At 44.8% G+C, this 22,943-nt stretch overlaps 2 protein-coding genes across 2 annotated transcripts in view; one reads left to right on the forward strand and one right to left on the reverse strand.

Annotated features, from left to right (window-relative positions):
- Nucleotides 1-17,189, forward strand: part of T265_04492 (hypothetical protein) — a gene marked incomplete at both ends in the record, with an annotated part of 30,388 nt that extends 13,199 nt beyond the window's left edge. Inside the window, 2 exons of the mRNA XM_009169247.1 lie at nt 13,980-14,034; nt 17,052-17,189. Of these exons, the coding sequence (XP_009167511.1) occupies nt 13,980-14,034; nt 17,052-17,189 (193 nt within the window). The remainder of the gene's footprint in view (nt 1-13,979; nt 14,035-17,051) is intronic.
- Nucleotides 1-22,943, reverse strand: part of T265_13520 (hypothetical protein) — a gene marked incomplete at both ends in the record, with an annotated part of 38,219 nt that overhangs the window by 2,210 nt on the left and 13,066 nt on the right. Inside the window, one exon of the mRNA XM_009169287.1 lies at nt 16,499-16,615. Coding sequence (XP_009167551.1) covers nt 16,499-16,615 — 117 coding nt within the window. The remainder of the gene's footprint in view (nt 1-16,498; nt 16,616-22,943) is intronic.

Consider the following 22,943-nt stretch of genomic DNA (forward strand, 5'->3'; position numbering starts at 1 on the left):
GTTGTTCACAAACGTCCTCGAATCCGCCCAATTTTAGACAACCCTGTTTTCTCAACTATCTTATACTCTTCGAACATGATCCACAGAATGAACACTCTTTCTGATGTGCACATCTCATATCGATGGTCTGTGCTCTCCTTATTACCATCGGTAGATAACATACCCTTTCATATTTTGCCCTTAATATCATGGAAAATGTTCACCCAAACTTCTGTTAGCTGGGCTCCTACTTCAAGCATTTAATCAGTTCATCAGTCTCTGCTTCCTCAGTCACCCTGTCTAAGTTGTTGAACTCCATTATCAGACCGATATCTCTAAACTTGCCTTCTTCCTCCGAAAAATAACCCCATTGAACTTTCTAACCGCACCGTATCCCCACCTCCACCAAGTTTGCATATTATTTCAACAGTCAGAAATCACAGTGGCCACTTTGACTTTAGCTTGGTTGTTGTGCATTTTATTTCCAAGGGATGTCTGACTATAGGGCCGCCCGTCCTCTGAAATGCGTCCAGTGGAATCACGTTCAATCGATGTGTCCCGAAAGTTAGATGCGGTAAGGTCGTGTGAGAACCCAGAGAAGAATGGTCTTCGCAGACATTGTTCGCACGGTCATTTGGGTTCATATTATAACAGATTCGTTTCTGTTCAGTATGAAAAAAGATTTTTCCAAAACTCTTCCTTGAAGACATTAGTAGTATGATGTCCTCCTCAAATAATAACAAGGCACACTACCTCTCAATATAAGTTACCATGAATTGAGCGTGGCCACCTAAGGTGCTCAACTCCCAGTGGTGTGTAATTAGATAATTTGATAAAAATAAGGAATTTGGAGAAATCGCTACTGTTCTAGCTGGAGATCTCGTGGCAGTGGACTGGATAAAGGAAAATTGGAAAATAAAACGCGGGCGGAGAGTAAACTTGTGGATTCGCTGAAATTTGGTGTACCAAGGATACACAACACAACAGAAAACCTGAATATCCTAAAAGTTGATTGGCTGTATGCAAATGCATACTTCGGGGTCCGAAGCACATGTCAGCTAGAATTCTCCCATATTCACTAATTTAGGAGCCCTTTGCCTGAGCTACAGCGATACGTGGTTGGGAAAACAACTATCGAATATACACTCATTTGCAAACTAATTTTTTTGAGAGACTCACCTGGAAACCAGCTGAATCTCTCGTTTGTGATGTTCTAAGGCAGCTGAATGTGCTGCACCAGGCCGCCTGATGTTTCAGTCGCTACGATATTCGAGATATCGCGATACATGTATATCTTTGTAATGTACTACTCATAAGGTTGCTGAAAATCCGTCGACAGCCCACGACCGGTTTCGGCCTTCTTGGGGTTCATCAAGTAAGCGCGGTCTCCGAGTTTCCGTTAACCTTAGGTTCTACTTGAAACCAGATTGCACGAAATTAACGAATATACACTCATTTGCAAACTAATTTGGTTTGCAAATGAGTGTTCGAGTAGAACTGTGCCTACCTGATGAGCCCCAAGAAAGACGAAACCAGTCCTGGGCTGTCGACGGATTTTGGGCAACCTTATGAGTAGTACATTACAAAACACAATTATCTTCGCTCACGGCGCAGCAATAAGGTGTCTAACCAACTCTGACTGCGCCGTATTTGGGTATCGTCCGACAGGGACACACACTACTAGCGCTTCAGTTAGTCAACACCAAGTCATAGCTAGTTAACAGTACCATGCTTGCTGATGCTCAAATTTGATACAAGGCTGGTCGCAAGACATGTGCGCCTTTGGTCAGCTGTATACGATGGTCAATCAAGTGACAAGCAGTTCTGTTGTCAGTGACGCGACGGAGAGATGTGATGATCGTTCAATGAAAGGGTGACGTTTGTCAATACCCAACTGCAGCCAGTTGCAGCAGTCATAAAAGGAGTGGCATGACAAGGACAGACGAAATAATATGGAGGAAAATGTTGATAGCCAATGTAACGTGAGATGGTCGTTGGTTTGTTCGCTGAGCTGGGCTATTCGATTGCAAACATTTCATCACCAATCGAGGTGACATCATCAGTGCGTTGTCGAAGAGTTTTCAACAACCTTGTGAGTGGTTTCCTTTGTGATATACCAAATTAACTGCAATGACTGGAACAAATTCTGTCGGACAAACCGAGAGGGAATTACGCGCACGAATAAGGGGACACAATTCACCCGTCAGCAGATACGAACGTCTATCCATAATATCCATACACGATCACCATGAAGGCCACAAATTCAATCTGGAAAGTGCGAAAATTTTGGCACACGGAGACACGAGGTAAGGAAGGAAATTTCTGGAAGCATGGTACTCCACGCCGGATTCGATCAACCGATGCATTGAGCTGGATCCAATTTACGCACCACTACGTGCAAAGGACCAACACCTCAAATGGAATACCCAAGAAGCGAGTACCGGATTCACAAACTACAAAACAAGGAACGCTTTGAAGTCAGATCAGTAGAGGTCACAAGCTGGAACTCGGGAGGTTTAATAACAGATGTCACTCCAGCATCGACCAGAGTATGAAGGCCGGGAATGACAAGCCCAGAGGTTACGTGGGCATCAATGAACCAGGACACAGGATAACAGAACCGCCCGACCGAACAACCAACCGTGATCAAAGTTCAGTCCCGGCTAGCCGCGCGTATATTAACACACGCGCAACATTACTCAACGCACAACAACCAACCCATCACTACGCACCACTATGCTCCCTAACAACGCACGGATGATGTCATCTGGGTTGGTGATGAAACGTTTGCTATTAAATTGCCCAGCTCAGTGAACAAACCAACGACCAGACCAAATATTAGAAGATGACCAATGTCCCATGCGTTGTGGCTGCAATAGACACTGTCGACAGAAGTCGCAGTAAATCATATGATCTGAATTAAAAGAGTTCCGATCAGATAAAAAAATGATGACTACCTGGAAAGTGACGGTATGATAAGATAGCCCACAGGTGACAGATGGTCGCTGATCGCATCAACAGAACACAACTTATGGGCTTTTGGAATCTCACCATAAGATCAGTTGCCGAATCGCCAAGATGGCAGAGTAGAAAGCAGAATGAAAAATCTTCAGGAAGCTTCATCCGGTCATAATCAGTCAAGCGGTGAATATTCGCCCGTCCTTTATGGGACTCATCGGCGTTAAGGGGGTGAATATGAAGTGTCCAATAATTGTTGCATCCTGACTGCACAGGGTTGTATCAATCATTCATCTGCCTCCAATATTTCTATGATTGGGACTACGCAGGACTTTATGAGATAGTTGTCTCCCAACTGCAATATGGGGCATAGAAGATGCTCACCACCAATCAATCAAAACACCTAGTAACCAACCCCCACCTTCTGAACATAAAAAACTAGGTTAAGTACTGTGAACGTGACGAAAGCAAAGCATCACTCCTTTGCAGCTGGTCGACAACATGTGAAAGCTAGGTGTGAAATAATCATACGGTCAGGGTAATTCACCTTTTCCGCACTAAATTAAACAGGTCTAACCAGATCTTAAAACCGTGCATGCGAGGAGTACAGCTTGGCTTATGTACAGCAAAGCACATGTATAGGCGATCCACGTAGTAAGCATTGGTCAGCGAAGACAAGATAACCCAAATAGGATCTAGGTCAAGTAAAATAGACAATCACCATATGGTCATGTGAAAGCAAGTTCACTATTGATTTCAGTAAAAATGAGTGAAAGCTTGAGCACTGTGCAAAATATGCGGGCTGGTAACCTGAAGGCAGGAAAACACATTGCTCCTCCACCGGACATCTCAATCAACGAGGATCATCGGATAACCCGACACGGTTGCTTAAAGAGAAACATTCTAACCGGTTGGCCGGAAAATTATCCCGAACTAGTTGCGCACGACTGAGACTCGTTATATCACGACTGTGTTCGGTAGTGTAGATTAGTTGCGGCCACACGCCGTCGTTTGTACTGAGACATCCTCCTTGAGGGGAAACGGCTGGTGAGTCAGCACATTACAGTTAGACTACATTAACCAGATTTCCTATTCAACTGGCATATCATGATTACCCGACACTGAACGTAGGGCGAAATGCTTAACTGGACGGGTCCCGGAATAAGAAACGGGTGTCTTCCGTGGTCAACAACGCGAACTTCCAGCAGAAATGTCTTTGTGAACGGCATTGTAACTCTAGCAACCTCAGCAACACCAGACACTTCTGAGTGTAAACAGTGTACCTCTGCAGTCTCCTTGGAAAATTATCTGCCAACTCGGTCAGTTGGGATCACATAAATTTTCGTGAGTGGGGGGTATTCCCGGTACGCACTCCGTAGAGACAGTATAAAGTTAGGGCTTCACCCGATATTTGTTGTTTCCATTGACAACCGGATGGCTCGTCACGTGGGGAACGGGTTGCTCGATTAAAAAGTGCAATCACAGCTGTCCGTGTTATACTACAAATCAAAAGGCTTGCGATAAGCGACTACACGAAAGTGACCACCGCGAACTCTCATACAACAAGCCTGAGACCCGACCAGTATCCTAGACTGTGTCAAATGTGGAATGTATATGATAGTGGTGAGTTGGGGAATCCCGAAAAGCTTATATGAGTCACAAAAGTGCCGCACATTGAGCAAAACCGGATGCGCAATAGTGAACAGTGTTTCAGATTCGAAACAACTAAGAAAAATCCGCAAAAATTAGATAGCACATGACAACTCAGTTTGTCTGGAAACAGCGGGGGAAAAATAGGGCTCAAACATATGGACTTCTATCAGACGATAAATTGCTTCATGCACTGCTGATCCGACCAGTTTTCGCTACACAGGTACTGATGTAACCAGCGCAGCAACAACGTAATTCAACCTTAGCAAGTTGCCAAGTCGGACAGATAGCATAACCAGCCATTGGTCGGACAGCATTTGAGCTTTGTGTAGCTTCAGAGTCCCGTAGGCGCATGAGTTTGTTGCTTTCTAGATTCAACAGAAATCGCAATCCAGTTTATGTTTCCCTAAACCGATTAAAGAAGCTAGCCATGCAGTTTCTCTGCTCCGTTAGGTAGTATACCGCGAACGGGCGCTCCTAGATATAAAAGCTCCAGGTTTAGTCCTCCTGAGAATGTTGAGGTTCAACAGATACTAATTCACTGCTTGAGCAGCTTGAGAGCAAACTCTGATTCAGCACCAAGTAGTGTCCACACGGGCGATTTTACAAAGGAAATCACTCACAAGGTTGTTGCAACGGCGTATTCAGTTGAAGAATGCTAAAAAAGTCTTCCATGAAAACCCAGTTGATATGCAAATGGATGTATTCGTCGGAAAATTTTATTTATATATTTTTGATTAGCCAAATATTAGGCCTTTTCTGGTGTTCCCGTGAGCCTGTCATGAATTTTTGTTCTCGGCAATTTTTTTCTTAGGCGAGTTCTGGACAAGTGTATTTGCATTCAAGCGTTCTAGATGACGGATCCTTGGATGAATAAATGCGCCGTCGCAAAAAAGGAGTCATCAGGCTCTAAGGTCAAGCGATTATGGGGATTAGACGGATTCTAAAGAATCAGTTAGATCGGTTGAAATATTCCTTTGGCGGAATAATTCAATTTTCAAAAAAAAATTGAAAGTGAAATGGTTATTCGACGAGCTATGTGCATGGATACACTGAAAGCAGGTCGTTCAGTACCCAATAACCATGAAGCCGTTCTGCTTGGATAGCCAGGTTGAGCTATTTGACCGAATATAGACATGCCTCGGTCACCTGTACCTAGTTTGGTCCAATCAAAAAACCCGGCTAGTTGGAAAGTTGTCCCCATGTTAATCGAAACCAGATCTATTGCATACTTTTGTGTCCACGATTCTGACCGGCCTACCCTTGAAGTGGAGCACCTGCTGCAACTGAAAAGCAGATATGAGTCTCGTTCCCTACTTGGGTGCCTGACATAACACGCAAACTTAGCGACATCACTTGAACTGGAATTAGATAGAAGAATCCTTCTGTTATGACACGCTTTCGGTTGTCCCAACCTAGACGGGAGGAACTGAAAAGCCAGTAGTTTCGCAACTTATCAGCTGATCCATTTCGAGGTGGTGTTGGAACTGTTTTTCAGAAGTTGATCATCGATTAGACTCTGTCGAAAAAAAACATGTCAACTTGCTTTCACTATTTGCATTCTTAGAAACAATGTGATCCTTAAAATCCTCGAATAAATACGCCGAACAACAGCCAACGCTTCTTTCTAGCCACTCTTGGAGAGATAGAGATACTTTTGTGGCATCGCATTCATCAATGGATCTAATTATATTCCCGGAAAGCTGCAAAATAGCAGAACTTTTTTTAAAAAGAAAAACAGTTTGATCATGTTAAAAACCACCTAGTGGAGCAGCCCTAGGAACAAAGACCAGAAACTTTCACTTGAGTCCAAAACGAAGCTAAGAGCCTGCAAGCTTGAAACGGGAAATCCTCGTCCGCATCCTGAAGGATAACAAGAACCAAGCCACGATTGCATAATATCACTTCCCCCAGCAAACTATCTGCTGAGGTGGACCTCAAGAGGATTCTTACCACCGATAACTCCGAATAAGAAGGAAACAGTTGTGCAGCTTCCAGGATCGAGAAACTGTACAAGGATATGAATATCCTCACTATTTGCAAAATACAAGTGATATGGTTAGGCAAGAAAACACCCCGATAGCCAAAATAACCTCCAACTGGGAAGCCAACATTCGGCAGGCAAACCAAAGTGATTCCAGGCCACCCCGGAGGATGCGGGTTGAATAATCAAGACATTAGCGAGATGCGCAAATAAGATGATTGCCAAAGAGGATAAGACCGCTGTGCATGGGTTTCCCCGTCACTCTTTATAGATAGCATCACATCCAAACATAAAACAGTAATTACGGTCACGGGTAAAGCACCATTTGCGGGTAGTTGAGGACCAGTTAACAAAAGAAATACGTAACAAAAGGGGTACAAACCTCAAATTATGGGGGTTATCGTCTAAACTGTTGCACAAAGTAGTGCAGGTCCGAAGAAAGCCCGGAGATGGCAAATCGATCTTAGTTTGCGACACACGCCTGGGTGCAACACGTAGTAACGCAAAATGGTCGAAAAGCGGGCGTAAAGTATCGCCGACCAAATTGGTTCGACAAGTCAAGGGTTAAAAGTTCATGAGAAATTACAAATGCACATCGAGTCTATGAGGTAGACGCAGTAAACAGCAGAAGACAAGGGAAGAGTTTGACCGGGGGAAAGGAAGTAGACCGCCCCACCAAAGTCAGCTTGGCTTTCCTAAACTACCCTCACTCGGCACTGGACACTAGCGACTGTGAGAGGCAAAAATGGCACGATGGACTCTAGCCACAGTCACCTCCCACAGTCTTTCACGTCCCCTACGGTGACCGAGCTCCTATGTCTCACCCACTCCTTCTTCCGTATATCTCTGGGAGTCTTGAGCACGACCGACCTGACACACCCATCCGATCCAAGTATAGTGGCTGTTACAAGTCCTTTCGACCAGGTACCGCGCGTGTGTTGCTCTCCAAGTATCAATACCAGATCATTCACTCTTATGTTCCTTCGAAGAGTCGTCCATTTATGCCGAGATTGAAGCAGTGGAAGGTATTCTCTCAGCCAGCGGCGCCAAAACTTGTCGGCCATCAATTGACTCTGCCTCCGCTGCTGAGTATATCAGTGCTGTAGTCCTTGGTCTTCGTCATTACTTGACTTGTCGAACCAATTTGGTCGACCATCCCTTACGCGCGTTTTTTTGGCCATTTTGCGTTACCACGTGTTGCACCCAGGCGTGTGTTGCAAACCAAGATCGAGTTGTCATCTTCTGCGGGCTTTCTTCGGACCTGCACTACTTTGTGCGACAGTTTAGACGACAACCCCCATAATTTGAGTTTTGTAGGAAACCCCCATAATTTGAGGTTTTCATTACGTATTTTGCACATGCAGTACCGCATCTTTTGAAGAATCTCAAGAATCCACAATTTCTTGCTTGTGATTTTGCGCGTCACTTAAGTGGGCTTTCCTGAATGCGTCGAAGTATTCTACAGAAGGGATAAAATCAGATATAGCCAATTGAGGACTTGAACCTGAAATCATTCTAACCCCGAGACCTAAAGGTGATAAACATGTCCACAATACAATGTGTTGAGACCAGTTAAGGATGTACCATTCCCTACGGGTAGCAATGGATCAGTAGTCCAGCACAATCCATTTCCATGAATGGCTTAAGTAGGGATTACGTTAATTGTACTCGTGATCCCTACAAGGAGAACCGAAGCTTAACGGAGGAGAAAGACTCACAACGGATCGGTCAGGTCATCATCATCATCAATGACAGCAACATCAGTGTTGGCAAATTGTATTAAAAGCCTCAAAGTGAAGAGAAGAGAAAAAGAGTGGGTGAGGGAGGGGACCTACTGCTGGCCTATGTCAAGCATACTGACGTGCCTACACCGCTCAATCAGACAATCTGGAAAGAAACTGACAGCACGAACGCCACTGACATCGATTAGCCGCCATTTCTTGCAACGTCTCCAGCCAAGCACAGACAGGGTCACGGGGACCCCATCCTGGAAGTCGCACAACACCAACAACACCCAAACTCTTCGTGATCTCTTTCGGTCAGGTACCGCAAATTAATGTCAAATGATATGTAAAACAATAAGCATCAGTGCATCATGGTCGATGCGTTTGATTCTATCCAGTCAAACTCGTTTCCAACCGATACACCATGTTTTCTAACCTCCTTGGTAGAGTTAGCTAGCGTAAATGATCTTCCGTTCATCAGCTACATTTTGGAAATGGGGTACGAAACGGCGTGCACCCTTTGAAACGGTCATTTCAGAACATTCATAGGCGACTTTTCCTATACTTCCAATCCTTCTCGCCTCATACAGTGGAATATAACAGAAAATCCGTAACAAGAATGCAGGGATCATTTGACCGAGAGTCATTCTATAGGGGGGGGGGGGTGAATCCGCGTCTTTCTGCACTGGGACTGACCACACAGAAGGGCGACTTCGTATAATCGATGAAGCTCCGTCTTGTTTAGAGAGAATGCCATTAAAATAGGCGTGCATGAACATCATCGCCATTGGAGACAGTGACATAAGTACTGACATTGATGCTACACAGCCTGACAACCACAGAGTTTAATTACATTTAAAGTTAAAAGAAGATACAACGGTGGACGAGGGTGGGATCACAAGCGTTCTGAGGTGCTTATATCTCCGAGCGCTTAATCAGAACCTGGAGGGGAAGCAACAGCACGAACATCTGGATGTGAGCGACAGTATGAAGGCACTGGGCGCTAGAATTTCGACCACCAACAGTATTTTATTTTTGTGTCAAAAGAGACGTCCTCCTACAAGTCAAACACCAAACACGGCGTCATTTAGTTTACGTGATTCTTGGCGCACATTTAATCAACAGTGACCACGGGATCGACCCGAACCGGTCATTTCAGGTTATCTACAGGGTGTCCTATTTATCGCCTGTACCAATCCAATGGAGCGACCTGACAGCCAGAATACAACACTATTATCTAGCGACCTTGCGATGAAATTAGTCTGTCTCCATCACGTGACACGCTGCGTCGACCAATAATTTACCTTGTTAATTAAGTCGTTCAGAAGTGAAACAACAGGCTTATAGTGGTGCTATGCCCGATATCTTTGACGTTATCTGCTCAGAGTCACCTTAAAAAACACTGGGCAGCGTCACCATTATCAGCATTTATTAATGCAGCAACAAACGACTATGAGGTCAAACATCAGGCCCCCAGAAACCTAAAGAATTACAGACAACTCTCATAGATAACCAAAGTCTAGGAGATGAAAAAGCTTCCATAACGGCTATATGCGACTTCATTTAATCCGATCAACCGGTCCGGAAAGGGAGGACGTTAATGAAACGAACTATGAAGATAACGGATAAGAACAGGGAGAATATCATTAATTATCGGCTGGAGGTATTGAATAACCATATGAAACTGAGTATAATGCTGGCATTAGCTTCCAATCAACAGTGTAAATTCAGCAGGGCTTTCATTGATTCAATTTAACGAAGCAACTGGACTTGAAATAGCTAAAACGAGGGTAATATATCAACCGTGCAACCGTATTCCCAAGGATGATCTCATAATATCCTCAGCGGGTTGACATAGCGTCCAGGGGGTCCAAATCTGGGGAACCAAGCTGCATTTTGTCCCGAATGATGGTTCACCAAATGTTTCCATTGACAAAGGTGACTGAACGGCACGACTACTTCATTCCAACGACCGACAACGGTAATTTTTCTTCCGCAAAAAAATCTCTCATTTCTTTGATCACAATTAAGTTGACGGAGCCAAACCGAAAACACCATGTTTGCAGACAAACAAATCGAGGTGAAGAAACCGATCTTTTCAGGCAACTAAACTAGTCCCACCGGAACGGGGACAGAATGAATTGGCGCCTGAATCACGGAGGTTAAGAAGATGATTGACAACCTCTAATGTCTACGTCACCACTACAGTCCGACTAATAATAGTTTGTGGCTTAAAGACAGAGCTTCCACATCTGGCGATCAAAGGCGTCTCTGGCATTAGTTTGCTTTGCGTAGGTTGATGGATTATCAGGAGATTCTTGAGAATCAAGCAGGGTTTCGCCCTGGTCGAGGATGCATCGACCATACGCTTACCTTGAGACAAATTCTCGAACAGCGTCACTCCTTCAGAAGTCCAACGTTAGACGTTTTTCTGCACTTCAAAGCTGCTTTGACCCTGTCTATCGTTAGCAACTTCGGCAGTGTCTGGCGATCAAAGGTGTCCCTTCCAAATTTCTGTCCCTTATGGGAGCACGGTATGCGAACTCCTATGGGCGCGTACGAGTATACAGGAAGCTCTCGCCTGAGTTCATCACGTCCAGTGGTGGTCCTCTTTTCCCTTTCCTCTTCAACTTTGTTATTGATATGCTAATTGAAATTCCTCTACCTGCCACTGAAACCTCGGGAGTCGAAGTGCTCCCGGGACGTTCACTCACAGACATTTAGTATGCAGACGATATTGTTCCCCTTGTTTCAGATCTTTCCCAAACACAAACGATTTTAAATAACCTAAATAACTCTACCGCACCGTTTGACATGGGCTTCACATCTGTAAAATGTAAAGTTCTGATACAAGTTCTGTACTCTTCAATTCACCATGCGTACTTACAAAAATCGTCTTATAACTTGGTGAAAATAATGCCGTAATATTTTCTGGTCCAAGAGTTAGTATCCCAACTACTTTGAATTACGATTACCATGTAGTATTCAGAGTTAGTCAACTAGAACTACACTACTTCAAAGAAATTTGAAATTTGCCGCTTAAAGATGCTAACAACTACACCACCCTACAGTGTGTTGCAAATCAGGGGAGAAGTGGTCGTAGTAAGTGATGTTACAACTGCATTCTTGGTGCATTCGTGCAACCGCAGACGTCAACGGATAAGGATGGCAGTTCGATTAGCCATTTTAAACATCTTACAATGAAAAATCACCTCAGTTATATGGTTTTCAAGATATTAGTAATGAAATACACTCTATCCCTGTGTCCACTTACCAATGCAATCGGTTGAAGAATCAAAAAGTGATACAGGATCTGAAGGCTGAGAGCTAGCACTGACCAGGACACATCATCTAGTGGTTCCACAGAGTATACAGCTGATACGGAAAAACAAAAGAATGGGGCGAAAAGCGAGGGGAATGAAAAATTAAACGCCAATGGGTATGCGTCGCAATTTGACACAGAGAGGACAGATAAGCTTGCGAAATTGCTCCTGTACTAGAACAAACGACTGCAATGGCAGTGTACCTACTCCAACCCTTTAAAAGGAACCGAACAGTAACACTAAGAGCTGAGAAGCACAAAGAACGTAAAACTTAGGAAAGTAATACTTGTGACATTCTCAGTCGTACGACGAGAGTCTCACAAGTCAACGGGTGCGGAGATACAGCCATCTATCTATATTTCAAGGTCAGTATGTTGCGTTAGCTTACAGTACTCAGCAGAGCATGGAGGTTCCCAACAATGAGGGCAATGAGGCACAGCAAGTACCTCAGTAAGTACCGCAGTGGCACATCACGGCATGTAACCGGGCTAACGCTGCAGCACTACACGAGACAAAAGTTGAAATCATACAAAAACAGAAAAACCTAGTGATAGGACGGATGGAGTCATCAGTTGAGTGAAGGAATCCTGTTTAGAGATAGGCCTTTAGGCTCCGTCGAACACACAACAATGCATTGCAGTTGCTTGATTAAAAATTCAAAACTTACAAGAATGAGGTGACGGTGAGCAAAGGTACGATGCACGGTCATATTTTCGCGTATCAGATAGAGAACCAAAGTTACTAGTGTTGACTGACTGATTCCGTGCTACCTAATAGGGTGAACTCACTAGAGCGTGGCACACAGAACACCTGAGTCTAACCGTTTCAAATGCACGACCCATGTCTGTGAACTTTAATGCATGTTCAAGTGTTTGACTCAGGTTTCCTGTTTGCCGCGGCCCAGTCGCCCACAATACATTTCTTTAGTTGACAGTGAGGACAAGATCAACCGATCAACCCCGGTGGCCCGGGTTGTTGACGTGACTTTTGGGTTCGGTCTGAAACGTAAACTCCTTCCGAAACGTAAACAAGGCACACCTAAGTAGCTGGAAATGTGCAGTTTAGGCTGGATCAAATTTGCTTTCCGTTGTTGTTTGTAACACGGTCACACGGTGTTTGTACCGTTCGATATCCACTGACAACCCACAAAATACATTCTTACTGGTTTGATGAAGTGAATAAAAAAAGGTGAACCTTTCTTTTACTTGACTTATAAACCAAACAAACTTGCGACGTAACACGAACGGCAATATTTTAGAAGACTGGCACTTTTGACACAGTAAACACGAGCAACAGCGCCGTAGCAAGTACAGAACTCACACAGTAGCTTCTGAGTGCATCAACCATACAGACATACAATAGGGGAACCAAAAATGATCGGGAAACTCACTGGTCTGATCCAACATTAGAACAGGGATTAAAAGCAATAACAAATGCTGGATGAAATACACGGTCCATTCGAAAGGTAGCTGAAATGAAAACAAGGGGTGACACTGAGGATACTATAAAAGTATAGACAAGCCTGACAACAATGTTTTTTGCAAACAACAATGACGTATTGTGATCTACTACGGCAAGCCATAGGCAATCACAAGAAATCGCCAATCACGTTTGCAACGAGAATGTTACTACGTACAGCTGGGCAGTAACTCAGTCGTAGCGAGACAGTTTTTCCAGAGGTTTACAGGTTTCGGTCCTCACTTATCCGCTTAGATGACAAAAACCCCGGAATCAACTGAAATTCCATCTTCCAGTGACACTGATCTGTGAATGTGGTGGTGAAGTACTAGTGTGACTGTGAGTGATGATGACAATGAATGGAACCTTATGCGATCGCGGTGAAAGTATTGCAATCATGTGTACTTCAAAACATTTTGAGGTGGATAGCATTGTACCAACGAACATAATTGATTCGACAAACGACTCTTTGAGCAATTGATCCGAGTATGTCTTACAACAGACCTATCCACAGCATTCCAGTGAACAGCGGAAAGGTGACGCTCACCAACTTTACCGGTCATTTTGTTTTAGAACTGACGTCAGCACGTATGTTGGCACCATAACACGGTATCGTAAAGCACTGATGGAAAACTGCCGGGCAAACCACTTTAAATTTTTTGAGTGAGCAGGGTCACCAGAGTGGTATACTCTACTGTGGAAACAAGGGTCGGTATCTGATATTATTCTGCTTTTTCTTAATTTGAGGGCTGTTTTCGACTTTGACCCGCGGCGGACATTATGGTAAGCCACATCAAACCTCAACTACATTGTAAAGATCAGAGTCAGCTCCTAAGGACAAAAGAAGTTACGTGCCATTTCCCCGAAATAACTCGTATTCAGCTTCCTCTTGTTTTTCCATAGAACCGGAACAATAATAAGCCATCTTGCTGAAAGCTCGTCGGCTGAATTTGGTAACGTGCGCAAGCCGCATCCATTGTTGGCGGAACCCATCCAAACCATTAAAGGCAAAGACTGAAAACGCTATAACGTTTCCTCCTTCCGCTTTTACGATACACTTGTCTTACTCTCCGGAAATCAGACGTAGGAGTCTTTGGTACGCCTTTTGAAGCTTCTGTCGTGTTTTAGGACACTGAGGGGTTGTCGAAGGCTGGTTTCAATAGGATTCCAAAATATACGATTATATTCTCCTCATTCTCAGCGTGTACCGAAAGCCTCTGGCAATGAATCTTCCTCCCTAGATGCACCATTTTGTCGTGACAAACACTCAATGACTAAATGAAGGCGTTATCGGACAGCAATCTTCCTTCCGATGCGCTCGCTCCCTAAGGGGGTCACTTGATTCTGGATCCATATATTTTTAGACTGCGGTGCAAAATATCCAACCCAAAAATAAACGGAAATTTTTCGCAAATTGGCCATATTATTCCACAACAAAGACCGAAATTGTAGTAATCAGTAATGCTTGATATGCCGATTGCTTTCTATCTGGTTATGACGAATCAGGATTTTCGAACCGAAATTGTTGCTCGGTCACCTTAAGTGCGCATTCCCGGTGCTAAATGGTTGGCTTGAGAGCTGATCCCACGGTACGATGCCATGGCTTCTGTGCTGCGTTGATGGATGGTATTTCGGAGACTTGGCTCAACGGTGGTTGGCTTACTGTTCGAGCCAACACAAACGCTATAAGGCATTGACGTGCTAGAGGGCTAAGTAGCTCAGCAGTTAGCACGTTAACCTACTGACTCTTGTCTAGGCTCGAGCAACCTGACAATATCTCATCCCATGTGCTTCCTTCGGGTAGCATGGCAGCTGGACACCGAAAGGGTGCGACAGCTGAACGATGATTATTAATTAATATTATTATTGATGAGCTGGGCTGCTTAATGATAAATCACCTGTCAAATAAGGTGTACTGGCTTAGGTTCATTGGTGAGAACCGAGAAAGGAGACGCTCGCGTACGTCAGAAGTGAGATGCAGGCCAGTCAATTCACTGAAGGTATACGACAGGAAACTGATTAACTAATGTAAAGGTATTGCAGACAATAAGCGAGAAAGCTACAGATAAACATGTAGTTACAAAGTAAGGTGGTTTTAACATCATCTTAGTTTGTAAGTGGGGACTTATCTTCACATATGCCAAACTCGGTGTCCAAACACACAGGGTTTACGAAAATTCGGAGACTACAGCCATCTTATGGATCCCGAAAGCGACGCAACCACCAGTGGGCATTCCTAGACCGTAAAGATAATGTCATATCAAGGTTTGCAGCGTTGTTGCTGGAAATGAGTGAAGCTGCTCCCCTGACATACACAAATGAACTGTGTGTCTCGTGTCACAGATCTCTGGCTACCCCAAAGGTGGGTAAAACAACAATATTCAGTAAGGGTTGGATATTCTCTTTCATCGTTATCAATAATTACAGAACAAGTACAGTTTCGGTCTTTTCCGGTTTTTTTAAAGAATACCAAATGCGATGAAATCACACATCATCCACTTAGACTGAACACGCAGCCAAGTAGACATTTAGAAGAGATTACCGTCCCGTTTAGCACTTCCAAGAAGGTTATCCGCCCCAGTAATTTTGAGGAGGTTACGCGCACTGCTTCAGTGTCAGCTTCTTTCCTGGGATGTTTTTGGATAACTGAGGTGATGACATGACATTTTGAATAAATGCAAGCGCACCGATAAATCGTACAGTAGAATGTTGTGCCCTTGAACATGTTTAAAAGCTCCATGCATGTGTGATCCATTCAGTAACACTAGATTGTGCAGCAATTCTGCGTGATCGTGCTGCAATCTGAGTTAATTATCCTACTTTCAAGCCGGCTCACGTAGATGCTCTTTTAACCCGAGCTGCCAGTGATTTCGGCATGTTCCATGCAGTTTTGAATATCAAACAAGCAGTTCTTCTGCACATGGGACCCAAGAATCAATTAAGTTCGGTTCGGGGGGTTGTCCATTGTCAAAATAACAATTTAGAGATTACAGTGGTGATGGTACTTACTGGGCTACAGGGAAATCTGGGGATGACCGAATAGAGGAATCTGAGTAGGATGAGATAACGAGTGGCGAAGACCCGTAAACTGAACCCAAAAACCTGGAAAACAAAACATAGTAACTGTCCGAACTATTCAGATTCCGCTCAATCACGATTTGCGTTTCGGTCACCAAGCATCACACCACATTAACTATTTGTTGTGGCGGAATTTCCTTCCACACGGGTGCGAACACAAGAGTAGCAATTTTTTTTTGGAAACTTTAATTCCTGACTTAAGAGCCATCCAGGTTAGCAAACCAGGTGTGAATTCGATTTCGTTTGAGCAGAGACCTCTCCTTCCCCACGAGAAATAAAAGGTGCCATACCTCATAGGTGGTCCCTCTCTAAGGATGCGCTGTACACGAAACAGCTGAACGTACCTGACGAGTATTCAGCACAGGGAATGCCAGAGCCAGAAGAGGTCCATTCAACATATGCATTTGCAAGCGGAAAAGCAAGGTAACAAGATGGCTGGGCTGGCAAGCCAACATTATAATCTGCATAGACGGAAACACAAGTGCACGTGATAATAGGAGAAAGGGGAAATAAACGGTAGGAAAATAACTGATCCCACTCAGAAATAACTTTTGAATAAGGCTACGAATGGCGTTGCAAACAGCTAGCTATGGAATGATATATATCAAGACAATAGGGGTTTAGTATGCAGTCATTCCAAATGGAACAGAAGCCGTCATACTCACGTAAGACATGTAATCAGGAAGGCGAATCCGAAAGGGGGGGGTTAGAAAGCCACTGGATTGACGGACGACACAGACATAGACTTTCACCTTTCCTTGCGCAATAAAACGCCTGCAAGGCTCTGTAGATTGAGCCAAAACTAGCTCCTAATTCACCAAAAAGCCGAGTATATTGCCCTTGACTCTTTTGACCCTTTCTTTCGTTCTTTTTTTTTTCTTGCTTTGCCTTGGTCAGATCCTCATTGACGCACAGCTTAATCAGTATAAACGTTCGTTTGCAGCGCGCCAACCCGAACTTACCGTTCAGCAAGCATTAGTCTTTTATTGGTTGCAAGTCTCCAGGATGGAACAGCGCCTCACTCAATTCTTTTAAGAAGTATGTGTAAACTTGCATCTATCATCTCCGAACATTCGTCAGAATTCTTCTATCACTTGTGTATTCCGCTGGTTTCGAACGAAGGCGACCCATTCAGTCTCAACAATCATCATCCTAACTCTCGTTAAACAGCAAGTGACAGACCTCGAAATTTGTGAACACTTCAGTGATCCCCAGCGATTGGCTTGCCTAAATATGGAAATATGCCCAGTACTTTGACCCCGTTTGACAAAGCCAACGCTGTTATCCTTTTTTTACCGCAATAAATGTGATTTTCCGGGAACGGGGGAAGCAGCCAGAGGGCCTGTTGTAAAGAATGATGGACACTGAAACGGAACATAGTATCCCCTGACCTCTGCCTCTCGACTTCCCCTGTCTAGGCTTCGGCAACCTGACAGTATCCCAACCCTCGTGCCTCGTTCGTGTGGCATGGCAGCTAGGCACCAAAATGGTGCTGCAGCTGAACGATATATATATATATATATACATATATTTATACAGTGTCCTAATGAATAAAATGGCATGTAAGCCAAGCACGTCGGTGAACAACCATGGAGTTATGGACAAGTGAACAGTCTTGGGAATTCGAGGATAACAAGAAGTCGGGACCACAGGAAGAGAACAAAAAAACGGCGAGTCGTTTTGAAAGCGAAATGAGGGAAAATAGCTCTATTCGGTAACGGGGGAGGGAAGCTTGATTAAAATATGCAGAGACATAGGTGGCCAGTTGAATGAACGAGTGCGGCAGTGGGATGGAATAACCAATTCCGCAAAGCATTTGCCATGGCAGAAACGATAAATTCGAGACACGGATACTGTATCCCAAAGATGCGAGGGCTTGCAGATTAGCGACCAACGAAGGGAAGTCAATACGATCCTACTTTCCGTCACACATGTAATCTGGGAGTTGAAAGTGTGTAGAAGCAACGCCCTGAACATCACAGCCATTCCATTGTGAAGCAAATATCGACTTATACTATGGGAGTTAAAGGGGTAATTATCCACGACAGTGAAAATGGAAGCTGAGCCTTTTGGGGACCCAAGTTTGGTAGGCGGTGGAAGAACCGGCTTCCTTTTCCAAAGATACTTAATCTTCGACCTACTTTATCTTCTTTTAAGACTAGTTTACCCAAAGCTGTGGTACTACTCGCATGCCTTACATGGTGACTTCCCCTCCCTCTTCAAGAAAAGCCTGTCTTGATCTATTAGACAGAAGAAATAAGGTAGCCATTTATCCCACAGACGACCAAGCAGACTGCCAAATTACATTTTCTTGTTTATGGCCAATTCTTTAGAGCATGCACTACTCCACGTCTTTGCGAAAGCAGAAACTGCTTCCAAGTAGGTAGCCCCCTCGTCTGAACATCGGCCTTTATTCTTTTCCAGAACAGTCTGTGCTCTTTCTTTAAGCTCACTTTTCAAACCACAATTTAATGAAACCACGCCACGGAGTTTTCGGTGTTCCTTTGGTGGTCCAAGTATTTGTTTTCCTTGAGATTAGAGTTCGCCCTAACCTACATTTACACGTCCTGGTGCAGCAAAAAATATACTTGTTCCTTAGAAGCATAGCTGCCGTGCGACTCAGGGGGACAAAGATTGCTCAACCCTTTACAGGAGTAATCGGAATACCGGGTGGACACCGAAAGGGTGTTCAGCTGTAGCACCCTTTCGGTGCCTAACTGCCATGCCACCCGAAGGAAGCACGAGGGCTGGGACAGTGCCAGGTTGCCCAAGCCTAGACAGGGGCCCAAGCCTAGACAGGGGAGTGTATACCGGGAGTGTACCGGGAGTGTATACAAGAAAATGTTGGCAGCTCAGGTAGCGTAGATGGTCGTTGGCTTCTTCGCTGGTGATTGGTGATGAAACCTTTGCAATCAAGTTGTCCAGCTCAGCGAACAAACCAACGACCATATCAGGAGTGAATGTCAACCAGTAGCTCCATGCCTTTAGGCCTGAGCTATCTCAAGCTCCTAAGTAAGCTACAAATTGCATCATCGTGATCATCACCGGCAGCATGACATTAGTGTTCAACACTGATGCTTCACTGCCGTACAACCACGATTCGCTCCAACACTTTATTGTGAAGAAAGGAATAAAGGTGGACGAGAGGAAGGACTTAGTGCTCAATAGTTCCGAGGTGCCTACAGCTCCAGACACTCTNGCTGTAGCACCCTTTCGGTGCCTAACTGCCATGCCACCCGAAGGAAGCACGAGGGCTGGGACAGTGCCAGGTTGCCCAAGCCTAGACAGGGGAGTGTATACCGGGAGTGTACCGGGAGTGTATACAAGAAAATGTTGGCAGCTCAGGTAGCGTAGATGGTCGTTGGCTTCTTCGCTGGTGATTGGTGATGTAACCTTTGCAATCAAGTTGTCCAGCTCAGCGAACAAACCAACGACCATATCAGGAGTGAATGTCAACCAGTAGCTCCATGCCTTTAAGCCTGAGCTATCTCAAGCTCCTAAGTAAGCTACAAATTGCATCATCGTGATCATCACCGGCAGCATGACATTAGTGTTCAACACCGATGCTTCACTGCCGTACAACCACGATTCGCTCCAACACTTTATTGTGAAGAAAGGAATAAAGGTGGACGAGAGGAAGGACTTATTGCTCAATAGTTCCGAGGTGCCTACAGCACCAGACCCTCTTTCACGTAATCTGGATTGAAGCTCACAACAAGACCGCCACTGACATCGCTTGGCAGCCCCATTTTGCAGCGTCTCCAGCTAGGTGCAGTGAAGATCACACTACAATCAGAACTAATACAACTTCCAAGATACGTAAAACGCACCACCACTTCTAGTACCTCTCCCTGGATTTTAAGTAACGTTTTCAGTCCACAAGCATGACCTTACACTTTGTGAGTGCAAACTGCATACCAAAGGACTTTGGTCAGTTCATCCAAAAAAACTTGCGCCTTCTCCTCCTCTTCAAAGACGAGAACGATGTCCTCTGCATATTCCAGATCGACAAGCTTTTCCTCACAGGATATTTGAACACCGGCGTTTTAGAGACCCTTCAGCGTTCGTCTCATGATTTCATTGATCACGAAATTAAACAGGAATGGGGAAAGTGGGCATCCCTGACGGACACCACTTTGTGTACGGATGCTTCTGAAGAGCTCGCCGTATACTCTCACGCGTCCAGACGTCTGGGAATACAAAAAGCTCACTATGTTCACGAACTTCCGGGGCATTCCTTGGTGGACAAGCGTGTCAAGAAGAACAAACAGGTCAAACGAGTCGAATGCGTTTTGGGAATCCGAGAACGCTAGAACTGTAGGTCGCTTATACGTATGGTGTTGTTTTAGCACTTGATGAAGGGTGAATATTTGGTCGGCGCAACCCCGGTTGCTGCTCTCGAATTAGTGTTTCACGAGACACCATAGGGCAACGAAGCACTAGTGAAGTAAACAGTCTCGTTAAGGCCTGGGTCAAGCTGATACCCTTGTGGTTACCACACTCACTATGCCCCTCTTTTTCGAAAATGGGCATTACCATCGACTAGCCCCAGTTGTCTGGGACAGACTCTTCTGTCCAAATGCGAGCAAACAGATCAGACGAGCGCTGATTGGAAACTTTACCCTCATCTTTGAACAGTATGGGTGGGATGTCATCTGGACTAGAGACTCTGTGTCGCTTGAGATACATATGAAATCATAAACCTCCGAGGCCGTAGGTGGTTCCACGTTCACCGTCCGGGATTCTAAGTCACCTGTGGCCACCTCGTCGCATCCAGTTATGCCCGGCACCGGCTGATACATCTCTGAGATTTAAGCAGTGCAACGTTTGGTTTGAGTGTTTGAGTGCGTTTGATGGTGCTATGCCACAGGCGAAATTTCCCAGCACTACGCAAAGAGGTGGCAATCTCGTCCCAGTAAGAGTTTACATCCGATGGCGGAGCATTTGGAAGAGACTCTAGAAGAAGATTCTGGTAAATTGGTCTAACATTCGAATCTGCTATTCTTTCAGTTGCCAAGCGATTTGTCCGCGACTTTTGCGGTCCAGAAAAACGTTGAGAGAAGCGAGTCCAGACGAGTCGGTGGTCGGAATCCACAAATGTGTTCATAAATGGCCCGCAGTTAGTTATTGATCCGCGAATTCGGTAACTGGTGGTAATGTGATCGATTTGAATTTGTGGCCGGTATGCCGTTGCAGGACACCAGACGACCACAGCTATTCCGGAAATTAGTACTGCATAGAAACAGGCTGCGAATGGAGGCTAAAGGGGCAGTTGGCTCAATCACTGAGCTTGCATCTTTAACTCTTCTTTCTGAGATACAGCATAAATCAATGCCAAGCGAGTTCAGTGTAAGTGCAAGAGCAGCTTGTTGTCCTGCTTGCTTCAGAGTGCGGACACTGAACGCGGCCAGATAGAGTGGGTGTCGAGGCTTGAGGACCGATTTGGAGATTCCTGAAGATGTCGGCACCATGTGACGAGCAGATGATGCATGCAAAACCGATGCAAGACGGAGTCGTCAGTCATAGGTGCTAGGCTTACAAGGGGAGAGTTATTAATGGGGCGGGGAGAGGGGGAAGAAAAAGTATGTGAAAGAGAAACAAGGGAGGTGTCAGCCGTAGCTTGTTCTCGGTCAACCGCTCTGCTGTACGCAGCGAGTAAAGCGACTCGGCTGATGGCACCATGTGACGGCCGATGCGGCATGATAGTATTGTTAGTTGTAAGTGTCATGGTTGTACGTGGGCTTGTACACTGTCAGGGCGCCCACACCTAGACAGGAGGATGATTTGGGTCCTCAACCAAAGGCTCGAAAGCCTAACCGCAAGACAGCTGTGTTTGTCGGAAAATACGAATGCATTGCCATTTCTACGGAACAATTCGTCACATGTTCCAATCACCAACCTGGAGGACCAGGAGACTGTGTTCGTCAGATCTCTAACCATTGATCAACCTGGTATGAGACTCTATGAGCGTCTGAGGGACACCCCCGGTATAGCCCAATGGGTCGCCAAGGTGCGCGAACCGTCACACCACGGTGATGTTGAGTCTCTTCGTGACGGTTCGAATTTCTTAGGTATCAAATTGCATTTTGCTTCAGAGATCAAACGCAAGGAAAGACATCATGTGCATTCCTCTTGAAGCACATTGCAATGGTAGGTTCCATCCTGGAAGAAACTAGTTTCAGCAAATCTACCCAGGTGACGTCTCCATAGAACAACTGTAATGTGGAAATCTGATCATCAATGATTTACGGAACCCTCACAACGTAAGGGTCGATATTTGGTGGTATGAACAGTAGTGGGAGCGCAGTAGCGTAATCTTGCGGAAACAGTATGGGAAAGTCATCAGACGTCTCTCAACGAACAAAGCAAGACCCTCCCAGAAATGATGGCATTACCAGGTAAAATCAATATAACTACAATATTATGATGCTGGATTTAAATTGACCATAAAATCCCTGGTGGTGAGTCAGGTAGAAACAATCTGTTCAGTATTCCATGAAAAAGTTACTAGGTGCTCCAATTCACGTCCATTTACATTTTAGCCCGTGGAAAATATCAAGATAATAAGTCGAATTCCTCGCTCTAAAACTCAGCTTAACACAGGTCGTGCAATGCGAGAAAGGAGTCACTCGCAATAAAGCCACATTGGTCTTACAATTTTGAATACATTCACAGAACCAAATGTATGAAATTTGGGCACCGTCTCACATCGAATGAGCCTGAATAATGCGATAGCAAATAAAAGACTACCAAGGAGACAGTGTTGGGATGAGAACCAAGAGAAAGTGC

Source organism: Opisthorchis viverrini (genome assembly GCF_000715545.1).
Source record: "Opisthorchis viverrini unplaced genomic scaffold opera_v5_74, whole genome shotgun sequence".
In the NCBI taxonomy this organism is placed as follows: Eukaryota; Metazoa; Platyhelminthes; class Trematoda; order Opisthorchiida; family Opisthorchiidae; genus Opisthorchis; species Opisthorchis viverrini.